Source organism: Felis catus, chromosome C1 (genome assembly GCF_018350175.1).
Source record: "Felis catus isolate Fca126 chromosome C1, F.catus_Fca126_mat1.0, whole genome shotgun sequence".
Classification (NCBI taxonomy): Eukaryota; Metazoa; Chordata; class Mammalia; order Carnivora; family Felidae; genus Felis; species Felis catus.
The window spans coordinates 7,269,301-7,288,413 of NC_058375.1; the positions used below are offsets into that span (position 1 = coordinate 7,269,301).

At 39.9% G+C, this 19,113-nt stretch overlaps 1 protein-coding gene across 30 annotated transcripts in view; it reads left to right on the plus strand.

Annotated features, from left to right (window-relative positions):
• KIF1B (kinesin family member 1B) overlaps nt 1–19,113 on the plus strand; it is a 145,780-nt gene that overhangs the window by 12,011 nt on the left and 114,656 nt on the right. For all 30 annotated transcript variants that reach the window (XM_023258115.2, XM_023258093.2, XM_023258095.2 and 27 more), the window contains exon 2: nt 4,572–4,752. In XM_023258115.2, the coding sequence (XP_023113883.1) occupies nt 4,647–4,752 (106 nt within the window). In that variant the 5' untranslated portion in view covers nt 4,572–4,646. The remainder of the gene's footprint in view (nt 1–4,571; nt 4,753–19,113) is intronic.

Consider the following 19,113-nt stretch of genomic DNA (forward strand, 5'->3'; position numbering starts at 1 on the left):
AATAAAAGAAGAATGTTCCCACATCAACCAACCTTTTTTCATCTATGGCTTTTTGCTTTTTTGTGTGTGTGTGTGGCTAGTGACTGTTGTTGCAGAGAGCTTTTATATCAGTAGGGTTGGAAACATGGTGACATTCCAATTCTGTCACCTCTTCTGCGTTTATTAGCTGGACTTTTTTGTGTGTGTGTGAGAAGAGCTAGCCCTCACCAACCATTTGGCTGTCGTGGACTATAGTTTATACAGGATATACAGGCTAGGTGTATGCTCAATTATTTTATTTGCCAGTTTTAAGAATGAGGTTTTTTTTCTTTTTTAAGTATCATTATGAATTCATGAATTTGTTTATTTTTAAATGTTTTATTTTATTTTTGAGAGAGAGACAGAGACAGAGCATGAACGGAGACCCAGAATCCGAAGCAGGCTCCAGGCTGGGTGGTCAGCTCTGGGCTGTGAGATCATGACCTGAGCCGAAGCTGGATGCTTAACTGACTGACTGAGCCACCCAAGTGCCCCTCAACTCGTGAATTTATATATTTGATGTTTTTCAGTCCACTTGTGGTTTTCATGAATGCATTTTAGTGCTTTAAGTATTCCATCTTGGGGAGTGCCTTTGAGTTGGCACTGGTGTGCTTTTGCCTTGACTCTGTTCATCTTTGGTAGGCTTCCTGCTTGTGATCACACTAAAATGTCCCAGGATCATCTTGAAATTTCTTGACCAGACTTGGAATTAGCCATTTTTTCAAGAAGCCCAAGTTAAAAGAGTTTTTTTGAAGCAATAGGAGTTTCACTTTGGGAATCTATTAAAGAACGATACAAGATAGAATGCAGTCACATAGAATGATAGCAGGGTTCTCATAATGTGTTTGGGGCTGTAAGTGCTGTTGGAAATACCAGTGATTCCTGCAATGTTTGGATAGTCATTTTGGAAGAAGTAAGACAGGAGCTGGGCATCAAATAGGAGAAAAATTAAAATTGTAGGGGAGAAATTGTTCACAAGTGTGAAAGAGCATGTGTGTGGGATAGTAACGGAGCTTGACTAGAACACAGAGTACCTTGACTTTGGTCTTGATATTGTAAGCACTGGGAATAAGAGAAGATTCTTGAGTTTGGAAGTGAAATTGACAGTCATGCTTTAGAAAGGTTAATATTGCAGCAAGGTTAAGCAGTTGCGTACTGCAGGGTTCTCAGCTGGAGATTTGCAACATAATCTTTGAAAAATGAAAACAAAAACTCCCTACCTGAGGCCTTTTTCAAGACTGTTGAATACCAGGCTCATTTGTTTTTCAAAAGACCCCTGTGTGATTCAGTTTTGTGCAACGCTGTGGAAGGACTGTTGGATTAAAATGAAAAGGTCTAAGATTAGTTCCACTATTACCGGTATGGAAGGCATGAGGTAGCAAGGACTAGGGTTAGGCAGTGGCAGTGGGTTAGGGGTGATGGCAGTGAGAACGAGAGGAAGGAAGTGATAGAAAATTTATGTGTCTTTCTTTTTAATGTTTATTTTTGAGAGAGAGAGAGAGAGCATGAGCAGAGGAGGGGCAGAGAGAGGGGGAGACACAGAATCAGAAGCAGGCTCCAGCCTCTGAGCTGTCAGCACAGAGCCCGACGCGGGGCTTGAACTCATGAACTGCGAGATAATGACCTGAACCAAAGTCGGACACTTAACCAACTGAGCCACACAGGTACCTTGCAAATTTATGTTTTAAAAGTTCATAGGGGCACCTGGGTGGTGCAGTCAGTTAGGCATCTGACTCTTGATCTCGGCTCAGGTCACGATCTCATGGTTGGTGAGTTCAAGCCCCACGTTGGGCTTCACACTGCCAGCACAGAGCCTGCTTGGGAGTCTCTCTCCCTCCTTCTCTCTCTGCCCTTCTTCCCCCTCAAAATAAATAAATAAACTTAAAAATTTTTATATAGCATATCATTAATAATTTTAATACTAATAAAAGGATTCAAAGAGAAAGAAACAAAGATGACTCCAAGATTTATGATATGGGGTCAGATAGAAACGGGAAGATGGGCAGAGATTGCGAGTTTGGGGGAGAAGATAATGGAGCATGTTGAGTGTTCAGACGATGGCTGTATATCACTGTGAACTCTTGTGTGGGGGTTAAAGTGTGTTCCATGTCTTTCTTTTTCTGAATGCTTCATTAACTCTCTTTTGGCAAAGTCCTCAGCTAGTGACTATAGGTGATGCTATATTGACTGGGAGGGCAAATAACTTTAAGTTTTTATTTGATGTGATTACAATAAATGTTTGATATATTAAACAAGAACCATCTGTTGAATGTTAAATAAAATAGGAAACAGACTGGAAAAACATTCCAGCAAATATGAAAAAGATTAATATCAATAAATATTATAATTATGTGAAACAAAACCAGGCAGAGGACTTGAACAGATAATTCTCACTTGAACAATGTGGGGGTTAGCAGTGCCCTCCCCCCACACGTAGTGGAAAATCCACACAGAACTTTTGACTCCCCCAAATTTAACTGCTAACAGCCCACTGTCAACCAGAAGCCTTACTGATAACATAAAGTCGATTAACACGTATATTGTATGTTACATGTGTTATATACTACATTCTTACAATAAAGAGAAAAAATGTTAAGAAAATTATGAGAAAAAATACATTAAACATTTTTTAATGTTTATTTATTTATTTTGAGAGAGAGACAGAGAGAGAGAGAGCAAGGCAGCACGAGCAGGGGAGGGCAGAGAGGGGGAGAGAGAGGATCCCAAGCAGGCTCTTTGCTGTCAGTGCTGAGCCCGATGCGGGACTGAAACTCAAAAACCATAGATGAGTTTGAGGCCCACATTGGGCTTTGCACCGTGAGCATGGAGCCTGCTTGGGATTGTCTCTCTCCCTCTTCCCCTCTGCTCACTCTGTCTCCCTCTCAAAAATAAATAAATAAACTTTAAAAAACTTAAAAAAAAAAAAAAAAAAAAGCTCACAAACCGTGAGATCATGACCTGAGCCAAAATCAAGAGTCAGACACTTAACTGACTAAGCCACCCAGGTGCCCCATGAGAAAATATATTTACAATGCTCTACTGTATTTATGGAAAAAAATTCATGTGCAAGTGGGCCTGCACATTTCAAACCCATTTGTTCAAGGGTCAACTGCAATTCATTAATTCACTCCTTCGACAAACATTTACCTAGCTCTTTTATCAGGCAGTGGTCTAAGTGGTAGCAAATGAGATCTCTGAGCATTTGGACAGAGTTGAGAGAGACGGACAATAAGCATGTTCCAAAGCACAGGAATTTCACATAGTGCTGCTAAGAAGAGAAGATAGGGTAATGCTAGGGTAGAGAGTGGCTTTTTGGTTTTATTTTGTTTTGTTTTGATTAATTGATTTTTGCCCTTTCTTATTGGAAAGCCTTAGCAGTTGTAAAGCTGTAGTTTAGGATTCCTAATCTCTACTTAATTCTGTGGGAAAAATTAGATTGAAGGTTTATTGGGGTTCCCCGATAATTGGACTTAAATGTGTTTTTCTTTATTTTAGTTTTTTCTTTGGTTCTTCTCAAGGACATTTATATAATGGATAGAGTACAGATTGAGATCTGTTGTCTCTTGTGGAAATTACTTACGTGGGTTCTTTTCACAGAATAATGTTTGTTTTGTTCTGTTGGGAGGGAAACTATGCCTCTGAAAAATGTCCACATTTTTTCCTATGGCTTCATTCAGTAGTGAAATGTAGTGATTTGATTTTACCGTGAGTCACTAGCATATTAGGGGGTAGAACCTGGGTCTCTTGGAAACTTCTCTGCTTATTGTACAGGATGGTTGCAAGGGTCAGATGAGATACACGTGAAAATTAAAGGAATCCCGGGATACTTAGAAGTTGAAAGAGCTGGCCAGAGCTTATCGTTATCCTTTGCTGTTTAATTATATATCATGTAACTGAATGTTTCACAGTGTAATTAGTGTATAGGAAGTTCAGAGCGTTTCTTTAAAGGAAGATAATAAGTGGTTTTGCAGATGGGAAGTTACTCGTGTAAGGAACTCTCTTTAACAGATAAACATTTGTGTTTTTCATACATTACTGAAGATCCAGAAAAACAGAGAGCAAGAAAGAGGCCTGTTATTTTGTAGTTATGTATTTTTTATTATTAAGTTTAGGGACTTTTTAGGTATGAGAAAGAGATAGTTGAATAGGAAAATAAACTTAGGTGTTTAATTTTCTATTTTGGAAAATTTTGAGCATATAAGATCTACAGGATGAAAAGGGATGAGGTTTTTAGAAAGGGAAATAGAAATAGTACAAAGATTGGGGCGCCTGGGTGACTCAGTCAGTTGAGCTTCCGACTTTGGCTCAGGCCATGATCTCACGGTCCATGAGTTTGAGCCCCACGTCAGGCCCTGTGCGGACAGCTCAGAGCCTGGAGCCTGCTTTGGGTTCTGTGACTCCCTCTCTCTCTGCCGCTCCCCCCCTCAAATGTAAATAAACATAAATTAAAAAAAAAAATAGTACAAAGATGTACAAGAGTAGCCCTTAGGCTCACGTTAGCCCTTGCTTCCTTTGATTCTGACTACCTGTGTGGAATTGTTTTCTTTTTGAAGGAAACTTGCACATAACTTCAAAAGAAGATTTGATACTTTATTTCTGGACTGCATATATATAACAAGACCATCAGAATGTCGGGAGCCTCAGTGAAGGTGGCTGTGCGGGTTCGGCCCTTCAATTCTCGAGAGACCAGCAAAGAGTCCAAGTGCATCATTCAGATGCAAGGCAACTCGACCAGTGAGTACATGTTGTGTTCTATCAATTATATCTCACCTTCCTATCCTTTCTCTTTTCCCTTCTTAATGTGAACAGAATAAATGAACATTTGGGTATTAACACTTTGGACTTTGCTATTCTGAATGATCCACTAAGTGCTTCGCCCTGTGATTTTTGCTTTTGTATATTTAAATATGGACTATTTCTTTTGTTCTTTACAATTGAGAAATCCCTGGAAAATGCAACTAATTTAGCTAGAGTTATTAAGTTAAAATATTTTTTTAATCTTATTTTTGAGAGAGAGAGAGAGAGAGAGAGAGAGCGAGTGAGAGCACAAGCAGGGGAGGGACAGAGAGAGAGGAAGACACAGAATTGGAAGCAGGCTCCAGGCTCCAAGCTGTCAGCACAGAGTCTCACATGGGGCTCGAACCCATGAACCATGAGATCGTGACCTGAGCTGAAGTCAATCGCTCAACCAACTGAGCCACTCAGGCGCCCCTTAAGTTGAAATCTTAATGATAATAAAGGTGTTTGCAGTGATTTATACTTAACCATGATGTGAAATGTATCTATTGAGGCTCTAAGATTATTTTTCTTTCTTCATTTTAAATGGCACTTGACCTTGCCAAGATGGTCTTAAAACTTACTCTCCTTCCTTACAGTAATTCTTTGAGTTGAACAACAGATATAGCTACAGTTGGTAATAAACTCACAAATTTATTACTAAAATTATCAGTAATCATTTGTTTATAATTTTTTTACAAATAAAATTATCTATTATTGAAATTGAAGTCGTTACTTTTGAACTTCTTTATAATTGCTTAGGTGAAAAATGACTTAAGCTGGTTTATTTTGTACTTGGATTAATAACTAATTGATATGGATCTGTAGGCAAATTATTATTCAAAATACTGGTAGGTTCTACTGTCTTGAAACCTATAGCTTTGTGATAAAGCAGAATCATAGGTCTTCCGGACACACAAGTTAATGCCTAGTTGTTGGGGAAACCATTCTGATCTCCTCTATGTGTGGGCCATTTGCCAGTGTTCTCTGTAGAGAATTCTACCAGTGGGGAATAAAATTATATATTTAAGGTGTACAACGTGATGTTTTGATATATGCATACATTGCAAAATGATTACCACAGTCCAAAGTAATTAACGTATCTATCACCTCTCATAATTACCTTTGTGTGTGTGTGTGTGTGTGTGTGTGTGTGTGTGTGTGTGTGTGTGGTGAAAACACTTGAGATCTATTTCTCAGCAAATTTTAAGTATACGGTACATTATTATGAACTATAGTCACTATGCTGCACATTAAGTCTCTAGAACTTATTCATTTCATGACTAAAAGTGTGTATTTTTTAATGAATATCTCACCTTTGACCCCATCCCTAGCCTCTGTTCTCTGTTACTATGAGTTTGCCTCTTTATTAGATATTTTTAAAAGATGCTAGAGTATGAATTATATCCTATGAGTAATTGTAAAAGAAAAAGATGCAAAATTTACTACTGAATTGTACACTTGAAATGGGTGAACTTTGTAGGGTATGTAAATTATATTTCAAGTTTTTTAAAAAAGGTCAATATTGATGATTTGCTCCTTTCTTAAAATTTGAGCTAGATTTATAACTGAACTAGAGAACAAGTGTTTATGTTCTAAATGCCACTCATTTAAGCTATAGTATTATTCATGCTTCATTTTAAGAATTAAGTTCTACACAATATATAGGGCACCTGGGTGGCTCAGTCGGTTAAGCGTCTGACTTCAGCTCAGGTCATGATCTTGCAGTTTGTGAGTTTGAGCCCCGCGTCAGGCTCTGTGCTGACAGCTCAGAGCCTGGAGCCTGCTTCGAATTCTGTGTCTCCCTCTCTGTCTGCCCCTCCCCTGCTCATGCTCTGGGTCTCTCTGGCTCTCAAAAATAAATAAACATTGAAAAAAAAATTAAAAAAAAAGAATTAAGTTCTACACAATATATAAATCTTTGCACAGAGGCCATACTAATTTGTATCAGTTTAGTTTTAGTATATGTGCTGCTGAAGTGAACATACTGAATCCTGATTATTGAGCTCTTGTTTCTCTCTGAAAAATGTATTTAATTGTAACTTAGTTTGGAGGCATTTTTGGCTGTTGGTGTTGCCTCTGAAAATGCTGGTATAATCATTTAGTTCTTTTAGAAGGTAGGCTTTAGGAAGTCCTGGGTCAGGAGCCAGAATTGATCCTAAAAAGAACTACTTTTCTCTGTGATATGTTTTACATACTGAACTATCCAGGAGAAATCCCCAGTGTCCCCAGTGTCTGTTGCTACTTTCTTTCTTTTTTTTTTTTTTTAAAGAGTGTTAAATTTTTTTATTATTAACCATTTTTTATTATTAACCATTTATTTATTTTGAGAGAAAGTGCATGAGCAAAGGAATGGCAGAGAGAGAGAGGGAGAGAGAGAATCCCAAGCAGGCTTTGCACTGTTAGTGCAGAGCCCAAGGTGGGGCCCATCCCACCAACTATGAGATCACGTCCTGAGCTGAAATCAAGAGTTGGATGCTTAACTGACTGAGCCACCCAGGCACCCTAAAAATCTTACTACAAACTTTTAAGTAGAAAATTAGTATTGGGGACAGCTAGGTGGCTCAGTCAATTAAGCATCCAATTCTTGATTTCGGCTCAGGTCCTGCTCTCATGGTTCAAGAGATAAAGGTCCTCCTTGGGCTCTGTGGTGATAGCTCGGAGCCTGCTTGGGAGTCTCTCTGCCCCTCCCCCTCTTGTGCACATGCTCAGTCTCTCTCCCTCCCCAAATAAATAAATAATAAACTTAAAAAAAAAAAGAAAGAACATGAGTATTAGAAGGCCATATTCATGAAATACAAAAACCAATTAATTATATAACAAAAATAAATGAAAACGTTTTATTAGTATAAAGAATGATACTTGTGTTTTTTCTTTTTTTCTTGATGACAACTCATTTTATAGATTGGTTGTAAGTTTATATTCATTGTCAAAGTCAAATAGCATTGTATTAATTTCTCCTGAGTTTTTTCTTTTTGTGACTCCATAAAACATTCATTCACATGGTATAAAATTCACAAGGTACAAAGAATATACAAGTGTAAACACTTCCTCTGACGCATCATGTAGTCAACCAGTTCCCCTCCCTAGAAGCAACTTGTGTTTCCTTTCCTTCCGGAGAGAGTGCAAACAGCATCTTTTTCTAAGATAGCTTTTTACCCTTTTAATTAGTGATAAGGTATAATAGTAGCTTATATTTCAGTCTTCACTGATTAGTGTTTTGTTTATTTTCTCACCCCTTCCCCCAGCAGTGTATGTTTTAAATACCTGAATAATATAGCTCATTTGTAAGAGTTGTTTCCTTTGAGATTTAAACATGAAAAAATATCTGTATAAGTTAATAAAGTTTTATGTATTAGTAGGTATCTACTATATGTATAATGGGTATGCTGAGTACTAAATAGAATATCAAAAAAAGTGCTCAATTGACTATCTAGGAGAATAAAACTATTAAGAGTATGTTGTAAAATGAAAAGGATTTTCTGTAGTTCTGGATGGTTTGAGAAGTAGATCTGGGTCTGCTAGATTTTTCAGACTTTGCTATTTTTTTGATCATAAGGATTAAAAGCTCACTAAGAAATTATTAACGGGTAATAAAATATGAGTGTTCGAGCTCATTGTTTCTAAGATATATAACTCTCTTTTTGACCTTTTTATTTTGATTGTATAGAAAATACTGTCAGTTTAGGGGGAAAAATAAAATTGTCCGAATATGCTATTCACTCTGGCTGGAGAATGTACCATGTTTTCACTTGTAGTAGGTAGCAAACTGAGGAGAAAATAAGATCTCTGGTGGTGCACCTTTTGAGGATAGGACCGTAAATTTTATAGTTTGTGAGGATCTAAGTTCTATTCACTCATTCTTGCTTATCTCCCACAAAAATCTCTCCAGAATTATTGAATATATTGAGGTATCTTTTGACAAAATAGTAATGAAGAAATGGTTTTTATTAAAAGTAATAATTTGGTTATGATAGGCCTGGGTACCTTGTACCGGTCACATGACAACCAGCCTATGGACCATGTTAAGCACAGTGCTGAACTACCAAAGGGTTTTCCATCATACTTGGTTCAAAACCGTTGTACACAGCAAACTGAGTGGCTCTGCTCTGCCTTACCCTTTCTTTTCCTTTCTCTTTTGAGAGTTTGCTATAAGGTGAGTCTGCAGGAAGCAGAGTTGTATGTACCATACGTAGGATCTTGTCCCTAAAGAGTCTTCAAAAGTTTGTGGTGGAAGACACAGACATACCGAAAGAAGCTCAGTACAAAGTCAAAGTGATCAAAGTGATAATTGCCATAGGAGGGGTTTTAAAACGTGCAGATGTGAGTTTGGCAAAGGGCACATGTAAGGTACGTAGATGATGGGGCATTTCAACTGGACCTTGTGGAGTAAGTGAGATTTAAACTAAACACCCAGCATGTTCAGGGAAAATTTCAAATTTGCAGGGTATCAGAATTTAATAGTGTTATAACCACGTATGGTATTCCTGACCCTCTTCTGGCGATGACACGTGCTCTCTGCACACAGCAGGAGAAGTTTGTGACTTTGAAGTTAACATTAGTCTACTGAGGCAGAAATCCTCATTTGATGAATCAGCCTTGGAAGAAGTAGAGTTGGTTTTCTAGCTAAATACTTACTTTGCTGTGGCTTAGCAGTTTTGGGGTAATTTTGGTTCCTTTGAAAGGTGTTTGTTCTTGGAAAACTAATTAATTGAGTGAGACTTTTCCTCCAGGATTTTTGGTGGTTTCAGTTTTCTGCTACTCTTTGCTATTTCTGTTTTCCGTTTTCTATGGCAGTTTCTTAGTAGTTTGGCTAAAATGTGATCCACGTAATTTTTATGTGAGAGATTTTAAGCAAACTACTTGCTCCATTAGAAAGCATTAGTGGCTTATTTAAAAAAAAAAAAAAGTTGGGCTTAAGAATGGGAGAAAGCTTGCATTTTGTTGAAAAAAATGAAATGAATTTGCTATAGCCACATGTGTTAGCTGCATTAAAAGACTGCTGTGCTGGCAAGCTGGCCTGGACTGTTGCTCACAGGGATTATAGCTGATTGCACACGGAATGCAGTGGAATGTTCCTGCCATAAGGTCTCTTATGAAAAAGTAGAAGAGGGTGAAGAGTACTTTAGGGAATGGGCCAGATCTGAAAGCTGAGTAGTAGCAGTTTTATTTAAGCACTTTCTGGTCTCAGAGGGAATATTTTCCATGGCACAGATAAATGTTACTGCCTTGACATTTTGGAGACTAAGTGCATACAAATGGCTTTGTTTAATAATATCCTGTTAAATTCCAAGTTTTCCCACTTTGGAAGCTGTGTGTGTGTGTGTGTGTGTGTGTGTGTGTGTGTGTGTGTGTGTGTGTATGTCTGTCTGTCTAATTGCTCCTAAAAAGAAAAGTGGGGGAAAATTAATAGTTGAACCGCTCACATTTATGGTAAATCTGAAGACTTTGAAACTGCATTAATTCCCTGCTGAAAAACAGGAGGGTAGGTAAAGCTGGTTCTCACATGGTCCTTTAGGTATTAAATTATAATACTTTTGCTTTGCCTTTAACCACAGGAATCTGTAGCTAGCCCTTTGGTCAGTCTCCTTTATGTATTTATCAGTCTTCGTTGCTTGGGGTCTTCTTTGTTTTTCAGTACCCAAATCTTAGTGGGGTAGAAGGGACCCTGTCTCCCCCCGCCCTGCCCCCCCGCGATTAATTACTAACATGGTACATTTTTTTTTAATTTTTTTTCAACGTTTATTTATTTTTTGGGGGACAGAGAGAGACAGAGCATGAACGGGGAAGGGGCAGAGAGAGAGAGGGAGACACAGAATCGGAAACAGGCTCCAGGCTCTGAGCCATCAGCCCAGAGCCCGACACGGGGCTCGAACTCACGGACCGCGAGATCGTGACCTGGCTGAAGTCGGACGCTTAACCGACTGCGCCACCCAGGCGCCCCTTACATGGTACATTTTTAAAGGCTTTTTCATTCACACATGTACATTTCAAAATGGAATACTGTACATCACAACTGGTACGAAGAATGACTTCATGTCCATTAATGGAAATTTGGGATGGTGCAGGGGACAAAGCGGAGGTTTAGAAAGGAAGACTTTTGAAAGGAATTCTTTTAAATCTGAATGCATTTTGTAACCTACAATCAGAGTGAATTCTCCTGAAGTCTTTTCTGGGATAAGCCATAAGCTCTGTAACACAGCATCCGGAGTGCTTCATAGTGTGGCTGGAGATGTAGGATGAGGCCAGCTCTTCAGCAGCACTTCTCCACACCATGTGCTCTAACCTTAGAGAGGGAATGCTCGATATTTTTAAACACACCCTTTGTCAGCATGCATTCTGTCAACTCTGTGGCTCACTCATGCCCAGTCCTGTATCTCTGTGGCCTGCTGCCAGTGTAGTGCATTTCATCGAGTCACTGAAACTGCTGAAGATTGGGGCATTTAAACTCTTAACGGCACTAGTTTTTCTTAGAGAAAAAAACTGGAAACAACCCAGTATCCATCAACAGGGGGATGGGTAAATAAATCATGGTACACTTACATAAAATAGAACACAACAGAGAATTACTGTGCACACACACACAAATTATAAGCAAATGGTAGCTATACAAGCAAGTCGCGAAAGAAATGGGTGTATTTATGTAAATCTCAAAAACATACAAAGCTGTTCTCTGTATTCTTTATGCCCTACAAACACATGGGTAAAACTGTGAAGAAAAGTAAGGCAATGATGACAAAATTCAGCATGCCTCAGAGATGAGGTGGTGGGCAGAGAGATCTGGGAGGACACAGTGGCACTGCAGGGGTGAGAATCATGTTCTAGAGCTGTCTGGTGGCTACCTGGGGTTTTGTTCTGTTGTTGCAGTTTGTACCTTTGATACATTTATATATTTAATGACTCTCTCTACTATATGTATACTAAGTAATTGGAAGAGCATACAAACAAAGGGAAAAAACAAAGTCTTCACCTTGCACATAGAGCTACTGTATACCCATGCCTCTCAATATCAGTGACCAGGGTGTATCGTATGATGGGCACAAGCCCATGAAATTTGTCTCCCGCCCCCTCTTTCTGAAGTCCTCTAGACATTTGTCACTCTGTTCTTCCAAGGAGAGGAATGTTTCCTTTTTAAGTTACATGTCCATAGCTCGTTTAGTTACTGGACTGCTAGAAGGTCAGCAAGAAGACGAGACTTATGTGGTGCTGGAAGCAGAGTTCAGTAAAATATATTGAAATCAACTTGGGTGCCAGTGGCATGGAAACTTTTTTAAAGTTTTGAAATGAAACACTTTTCCTCTAGTTGGGAGTTGGAGCTACAGCTGGAGGGGGGTGTGGGGTGTGTGTGTGTGTGTGTGTGTGTGTGTGTGTGTGTGTGTGTGTGTGTGTTGGGGCTGGGGGAGTAGGAGTGTCCGGAAGTAATACTATATTTACTCAGCTGGAGTTGGTGGAAACTGAGTGTGTCCTTTAGAACGACTTTTAGATGAATTTTGAGGCTAGCCTTCTAAATCTAGCCCTGTCTGCTGGCCCCTGACTTTGCTGTGCACCTGACCCCTCTTCTGCCCCCTCGTAGTTTTGAAGGCAGCTTTTGCTTTCCTTTCCCTCAGGCCCAAAACGTACTTTGTCTTTTCTTCTACATCTGACACAGTGACTTCCCATGTGGCAACTTACTAAACTGACATTCTGGAATGTATCCCTGGAATGTGCCCTCTTTTAGATGAGATGAGTGAATCTATCATTAATTTATTGAGCACATTCTTTTAAGTATTCTGCAAGAACATGATTGTAATGGCTGTTCAGTATTCTGGTATATTAATACACCGTAATTTCTTTAGCTAATCCCCTGTTATCACACACCTGAGCTTTAAAACTGCTTCTTAGGCCTGCTGTAAGAAAAGTGTAAGCCCCACACAGGTGGGGAAGGAATTGTTCCTGAAGGCAGCGTACGCAGCCGTTTACCTGGCATCTCTCCTGCCTGATGAGCATTTCAAACTTGACGCGTCCAAAACTGAACTCCGAGTGTGTTCTCTTCAGTCCTGCTTCCCTGCACTCTCCTCCTTCCACTCAGTGGAAATTGTCTTTGTGGTTTGCTCGGGGCAAAAATCACGCAACCATCCTTGATTTCTCTCCTGCACTGTCTCCATCAGAAAGGCCTGTGGGCTCTGTCTCAGAAGGTACCCAGACCACTCTTACCTCTAGAGCCGCTGCCGCGGTAACCTCTTCGCAAGTCTTGAGGCTTTAACCTCTGTCTTCTAGCCCTCTTTTCTCAATAGAGCAGCAAGTGCAGTCCTTTTAGAATCGAAGTTGGATTTTTTTTTCCGTCAAAACTGTAAGGTATTTCCCATTTCATTCAGAATAAAAGCTAAAGTCTGTTCATTGACCTCCCTTCTCCCTTTGTCAAGCATCTGGTCTTTTACTTAGTAGCATATTGGGTACATTTCCCCACGTATTCTGCAAGAATGTGATCTTAGTGGCTACACGGATTTGATTGTGTTTGTAAATTGTACGTTATTTAGCTCCTTCTCTGTGATCAGACACTTGAGCCTAAAGTTTTTCATTTAGTCAGTGGAAATGTTGCAAGTGCCTACTCACCCTAATATCCCACGGTTGTTGGTGAGGATCCAGTGGAATCTGGTATGCTGCATAGGATAGTGTTTGAAAAGTTATTTCTTAAAAAAATTTTTTTTGTAATTAGTTTTGGCACCTAAATTGTTATTTTCAATGGGAATATAAATTTAAAGGCGGAAACAATTGCACCTATCTCCAGGTTGGAGGAGGCCTTTGGTATTGTGTATTTGCGACTGCTTTTTATTACGCTTTATGATTTAAACATCTTCAATTACCTAAAAAATCTACCATCTGGATTCCAAACAGGGCAGAGAAGACCAGCTGAAGTCTTGCAGGAAATTTAGTCCTCATTCTCGGCTGCTTTGCCTCTGATTGTTCTGGACTTTTGAGGTTGCCTTAATTAAATCTAAACTATTTCATGTGGCCCTTATAGATGCATTTGATGTTTTTTCCAAAAGGGAGAGCAACCATGCCCGGGCTTTTCTCTTCTTTTATCTTCCTTTATTTCCTTTTTAAATGCCTTCTTTGCAATTCTCCAGAGATGTTTTGGAGTTCATTTTTAAAAGTCCATGCTGATAACATGGTGCTGATTGCTTTTGGTGGTTGCCCAGTGAAGCGTGAAGTGCTGTGATGGGAGCTAGCAAAGTCTGGAGAGCTGTTAGTGAGACCGGGGAAGGGCCTGCCACTCCGTCTGCTTGTATGGTAGGCAAGGTAGGTATTTAGATTTAATTTTTGGTAGTATATTAACAGTTGCTTATCTTATCAAAATCATTTCCAGTAGGCCAAGAACAGTTCTTAGTTGTATTGCTTAGGGATGAATGCTCTGGACATCCTGGTGGTAGGAGTAAGAAACACGAAATTAGGTTTTTGAGAGCAACTATAGGAAATTAAGTTTTTGTTATTCAGCAGGCATAGGCTGGGAGGCCACCAGGCCACCAGGCTCTCAGAGCCTTAGAGATAAATATCACAGTACTCTGACGACTCTTATGAAAGCATCGAGAGACATGTGAATAATTGAGGAGTAGGGCCTGGACAGGTAGGGAATGTCTGGGAAGCCTTTTTGTTTGGGCAGAACAGAAAACTATATGGCCAGAGTTAGCAGAAGCTATGTGAGTGGTTGAGCTCCATTTGCTGTTTCCTTGTGACGTTCTCCTGGTCTGATACCAAGAGTTCATTTCATAACTGTGGATAAACTTGAGGAGGCAAAATGGGTGAAGGGAAGAACAAAAGCAGCTTTTTAAATGCTTTTTATTGGGGAAAAAAACCAAACCATGATTAGTAATTAACAACAACAAAAGCAGTAATAAACACTTCAGCTGTGCCAGCCACAATCAGGCACTTACAGATTTTACCTCGCGCAGTCCTCATAATAATCCTAGGGCAGAGATTCCTGTTTTCCCCGTTTCACAGATGACTTATCTGGGGTCGCACATCCAGAACTTGGGAGAACTAGGGAATGAAATTGAGTTGTTTGATTCCAGAACCTCATTCTTAACCTCTCTGCAGCACATACTGCCTCTCAAAATCCTCAGTTTTATTATTCTGTGTAGGAGTTCGGTTTATGTGTAATTTGACCTTAACTGTTACATGAAAGTTTATTTTGATGCCGTTCTTGCTGCAAGGTGGTTGTGAATAACAGGGCATTATAATTACTTCCGCCGTCTTTGTGCCGTTTGGACTGAGCGAGATCTAGGCCTTCCAGAGCATCTCCTTTCCCAGTCATTGAGCATTTGCTTAGAAGGGCAGAAGAGATGTCAGTCGGGGACTTGTTTAATGTTTATTACGACTTGGGTGCCTGGCTGGCTCAGTCTTGGGAGCATGCACGTCTTGATCTCGGGTTTGTGAGTTCGAGCCCCACTTTGGGTATAGAGAAATTACTTTAAAAAACATAAAATCTTAAAAAATGTTTATTATAGCTAGCATATTTATTTTATATCCAGTTGAGGATGGCACTGTGACATTACAGAGTTGGTAGAGTTTTGTTTTTTCCCGTTTTATATTTATTTTTACTACTCTGGGATTGAATAGTGAACACATATAGTAAGTATGTTTATATTGTTTATAGGATTTGGAATCTAAGTTTGTTATTTTAAATGATTAAGGAACTTTGTGATTATAGGTCTTCTCAATTCTACTTTCTGGCAATATGCTTTTATACCATTTTAATATATTTTGGAAATATGTTATTCTGAGTAGGGGAGGAAGCTGCTTATGGGTTGTGGTTTTATGGTTTGGGAATATAAATGTTGTACCAAATGGCTTTATTTTGTGCAGTATTCCTCATATTTTGGGTATATTTTGGAAGAGGAAGTTTGTACTGAAGATGTCACTGGGATTTTTTTTTTTTAACGTTTATTTATTTTTGAGACAGAGAGAGACAGAGCATGAACAGGGGAGGGGCAGAGAGAGAGGGAGACACAGAATCTGAAACAGGCTCCAGGCTCTGAGCGGTCAGCACAGAGCCCAACGCGGGGCTCGAACTCACGGACCGTGAGATCATGACCAAAGTCAGACGCTTAACCGACTGAGCCACCCAGGCGCCCCGTCACTGGGATTTTTAACAAGCCCGAAACATTGCTGTATTCGAAAAGTTAATATAAAGTTACAGTGTTGCCACAATGATAAGTTAATTGTAGTTGCAGGCAAGATCTTTAATAGTTTGCCAACAACAGTATAATTGCTACATAGAGACTTTGAAATATTAGATAAACAAATTTATTCTGGAGAATATAAAGGCTTTTAAGTACCAATCTTGTTTTGACTGCCTTGTTTTCTATGGCTTAGTAATTAAAACATTGTTCCTGTTTCTTAATGCTGCAGTAACAAAGTTGGGAAGAAAGCAAAGGAAAAAAGGGGTCAAGTTGGAGGACTTAACAGAAGACTTTGTGAGGCCAATTTCAACTGGAAGGGTCTCTAAGAAAGAGAAGATGGTCTTATGGTCCATCAACAAACTAATATATATATATATATATATATATATATATATATATATATACACACACACACACACACACACACACACACACACACACACACACAGGACATTTTGTGGTAATCATTTTAAAGGCATTTCCATATATCTTGGATAAGGGTCATCAGGTAAGCCTTCCCATGAAAGAGGCTGTCCTGTTTCTCACTCTTCTCCGGCTCTCCGAAGGTAGCTGGGTTACAGCATGAGGAATAAAAAGTGTGAGGACAAAGGGGAAAGGCGTGCAAGGCCTAGGGAGAGAGAAATGCAAGATCCTGGGGGCGGGATCCACTCAGACTTCAGTGCTGAAGCTGCCTTTCTAACCTGTGAAGGGGACTTACAGAAGACAGCCTTGAAACCAGCTGAGATCTGGATGAAGGGGGCTCAGGCACAGAGGTGAGGGTGAGCAGAACGAGTTATTCGGGAAGTCAGGAGATCACCCGAACGGGGACTCATTCCTCCTGTGGGGCCAGAAATGGTTGTGGTAATAAAAGCATGGTAACAATGAATGGTGGCGTAGCTTGACTTCCTCCTTGGATCATTTCTGTCTTGTCTCTTGGTCCCCAGGTTCTCTCTATTGCCTTCCTCCCTCACAGGCCATTCTGCCTTCTTCCTCACTTCCTGTGTTCAAAGCGCACCAGGATTCTGTCTCTTTTCTTTGATCTCTCCTCTGTCTTCAGAGAAGACGGACCCCTAAGTGATTTCATTCATTCAGGGTCAAGGCTTTAAGTTTTATGAGGTGATGATGACTCCCCAATTCATTTCTGCAGTCTGGACCGACCTCCGTGTAGATCTCTGGACTTGTCCACTCAGCTGCCAACCTAACCCTACTTGAAAGCCTAAGAAGTCGTAAACTTACCATGTCCTCAGCAGAACTGGTGTTTTCTCTTCCCTGTGCACCTCAAGTGGCTCTTTCTCACCTATTCTTTTCAGTTTGTCAGACCAAATGTCGGCGTCGCTCTGGGCCCCTCTCTCTTACAGACCACCTGCGGTCCATCAGTAAGGCCTGTCTCTTCTGCCTTCACATTGTGTCCTGAACCCTGTTCTTCTGTAGTGAGAGCCAGTACTGCAGTAGCTTCTTTGTTCCATACAGTAGCCAGAGTCCTGTTTGGAAATGTAAATCAGAGCACGTCACCTCTGTGCTTCAGATCCTTCATTGGCTTCCTGTCACTTCTGGAATGTAACTAAACATCTTCGCCTTGGCCACAGGGCCACAGCATTTGGCCTCTGGCTAGCTATCTGATTTGGCGTCTCATTATTACTTCCTTTTTTCTGGCTACTCTGGTGGTCTTGCTTTTCCTTAAATGTCACTACAGTCCCTGCTCAAATATTACCTTCTCAGAGGTGGCAATCTGCCCACTTTTACTGAAAGAGCCACTCCTGCCACCTCCACCGTCACCTTATATCTCCTCTCTTTTGTTTTACCCAGGTCATACTGTCTCTTTTAGTTTATTATCTGACTTCTGAATTAAAATGTAAGCTCCTTGAAGATAAGGGACTGGTTTTCACTAGATGCTTCACGTCTGGGCATAGTAGGTACTCAAGTATTTGTTAAATGAAGGAATATTTTGAACATTTGCTTTGTGTTAGAATTTTCAACATGGACTCGTCATTAATCTTCACAACAGTTCTATAAAATAGGAAATATTGTACCCATTTACGGGTAAGAAAATTGAGGCATAAATAATTTGTTATATGCCCAAGTTATAGATGGATAATAATGGATACATGGAGGGGTATGTTAAAGCCTCTATACTATTCCATTTCCTTCATTGCTAAAATCCTTGAAAACGTCTTCTAAAAATATTTTCTAGGTCAGCTTGTGTTTTGATCATTGACTGTTGGGTTATATGTATATATATGTATATATTTGTGTGTATATATATATATGCACATATATTTAAGTTTATTCATTTTGAGAGAATGAGGGAGTGTGAGTGAGGGCAGAGAGAAAGAGAGAGAGAGAATCCCAAGTAGGCTGCTCGCTGTCAGCACAGAGCCTGATGTGGGGCTCAGTCTCATGAACTGTGAGAGTATGACCTGAGCTGAAACCAAAAGTCAGACCCTTAACCAACTGAGCCACCCAGGCACCCCAAACATTGGGTTATATTGTAAGATAAAATTCAGTTTTGGATCAAGAGACGTAATGTTTTTGATCTCAGAATGGACCCTTCTGTCTCCCTGCCCCCACAAATGCTACATCGTGGAACTTAGGGATTTCTGATGCCAAATGCAGTTTTCATGGGAGTTGTTATGAAATGGCAAAATTTCCCAAACATCCTGCAGTGGTGGTTGTGTTCTTTGTAATTGGTCTCCATACTTCCACTCATGCCTTCCTCCAGTCCACTCTCCATGCTGTAGTCAAGTCAGTCCAGTGGCTTCTGATTGCTCAGGGGTTCACCAGCTCCTTGAAGTCCATCTGTGCTTTGATTCTGAGATTTCAGTGCTTCTAACCCTTTGTTGTTCACTACACTTGAGCCATACCAGCCAAACTGGAATCTGGATGCCACATGTTTCTTTTTGCCCCAGGGTTTCCTAATGTAGTTCTCTCTGACTTGGGATGCATATTGCCCAGTGGTTTGGAGCCTTGGAGCCAGATGTTCCAAACTTTAGTCTAGGCCCTGACCTGGGACAAGCGCCTTCTTCTCTGGTGCTCCAAATATAAAATGGAGATGGTAATAGTATCTACTTCGTAAGGTTATCATGAGGATTAAATGAGTGAATACATGTAATGCTTTTTTTAGCCCAGTGTTTGAACATAGTAAGCATTTAGTAAGTGTTAG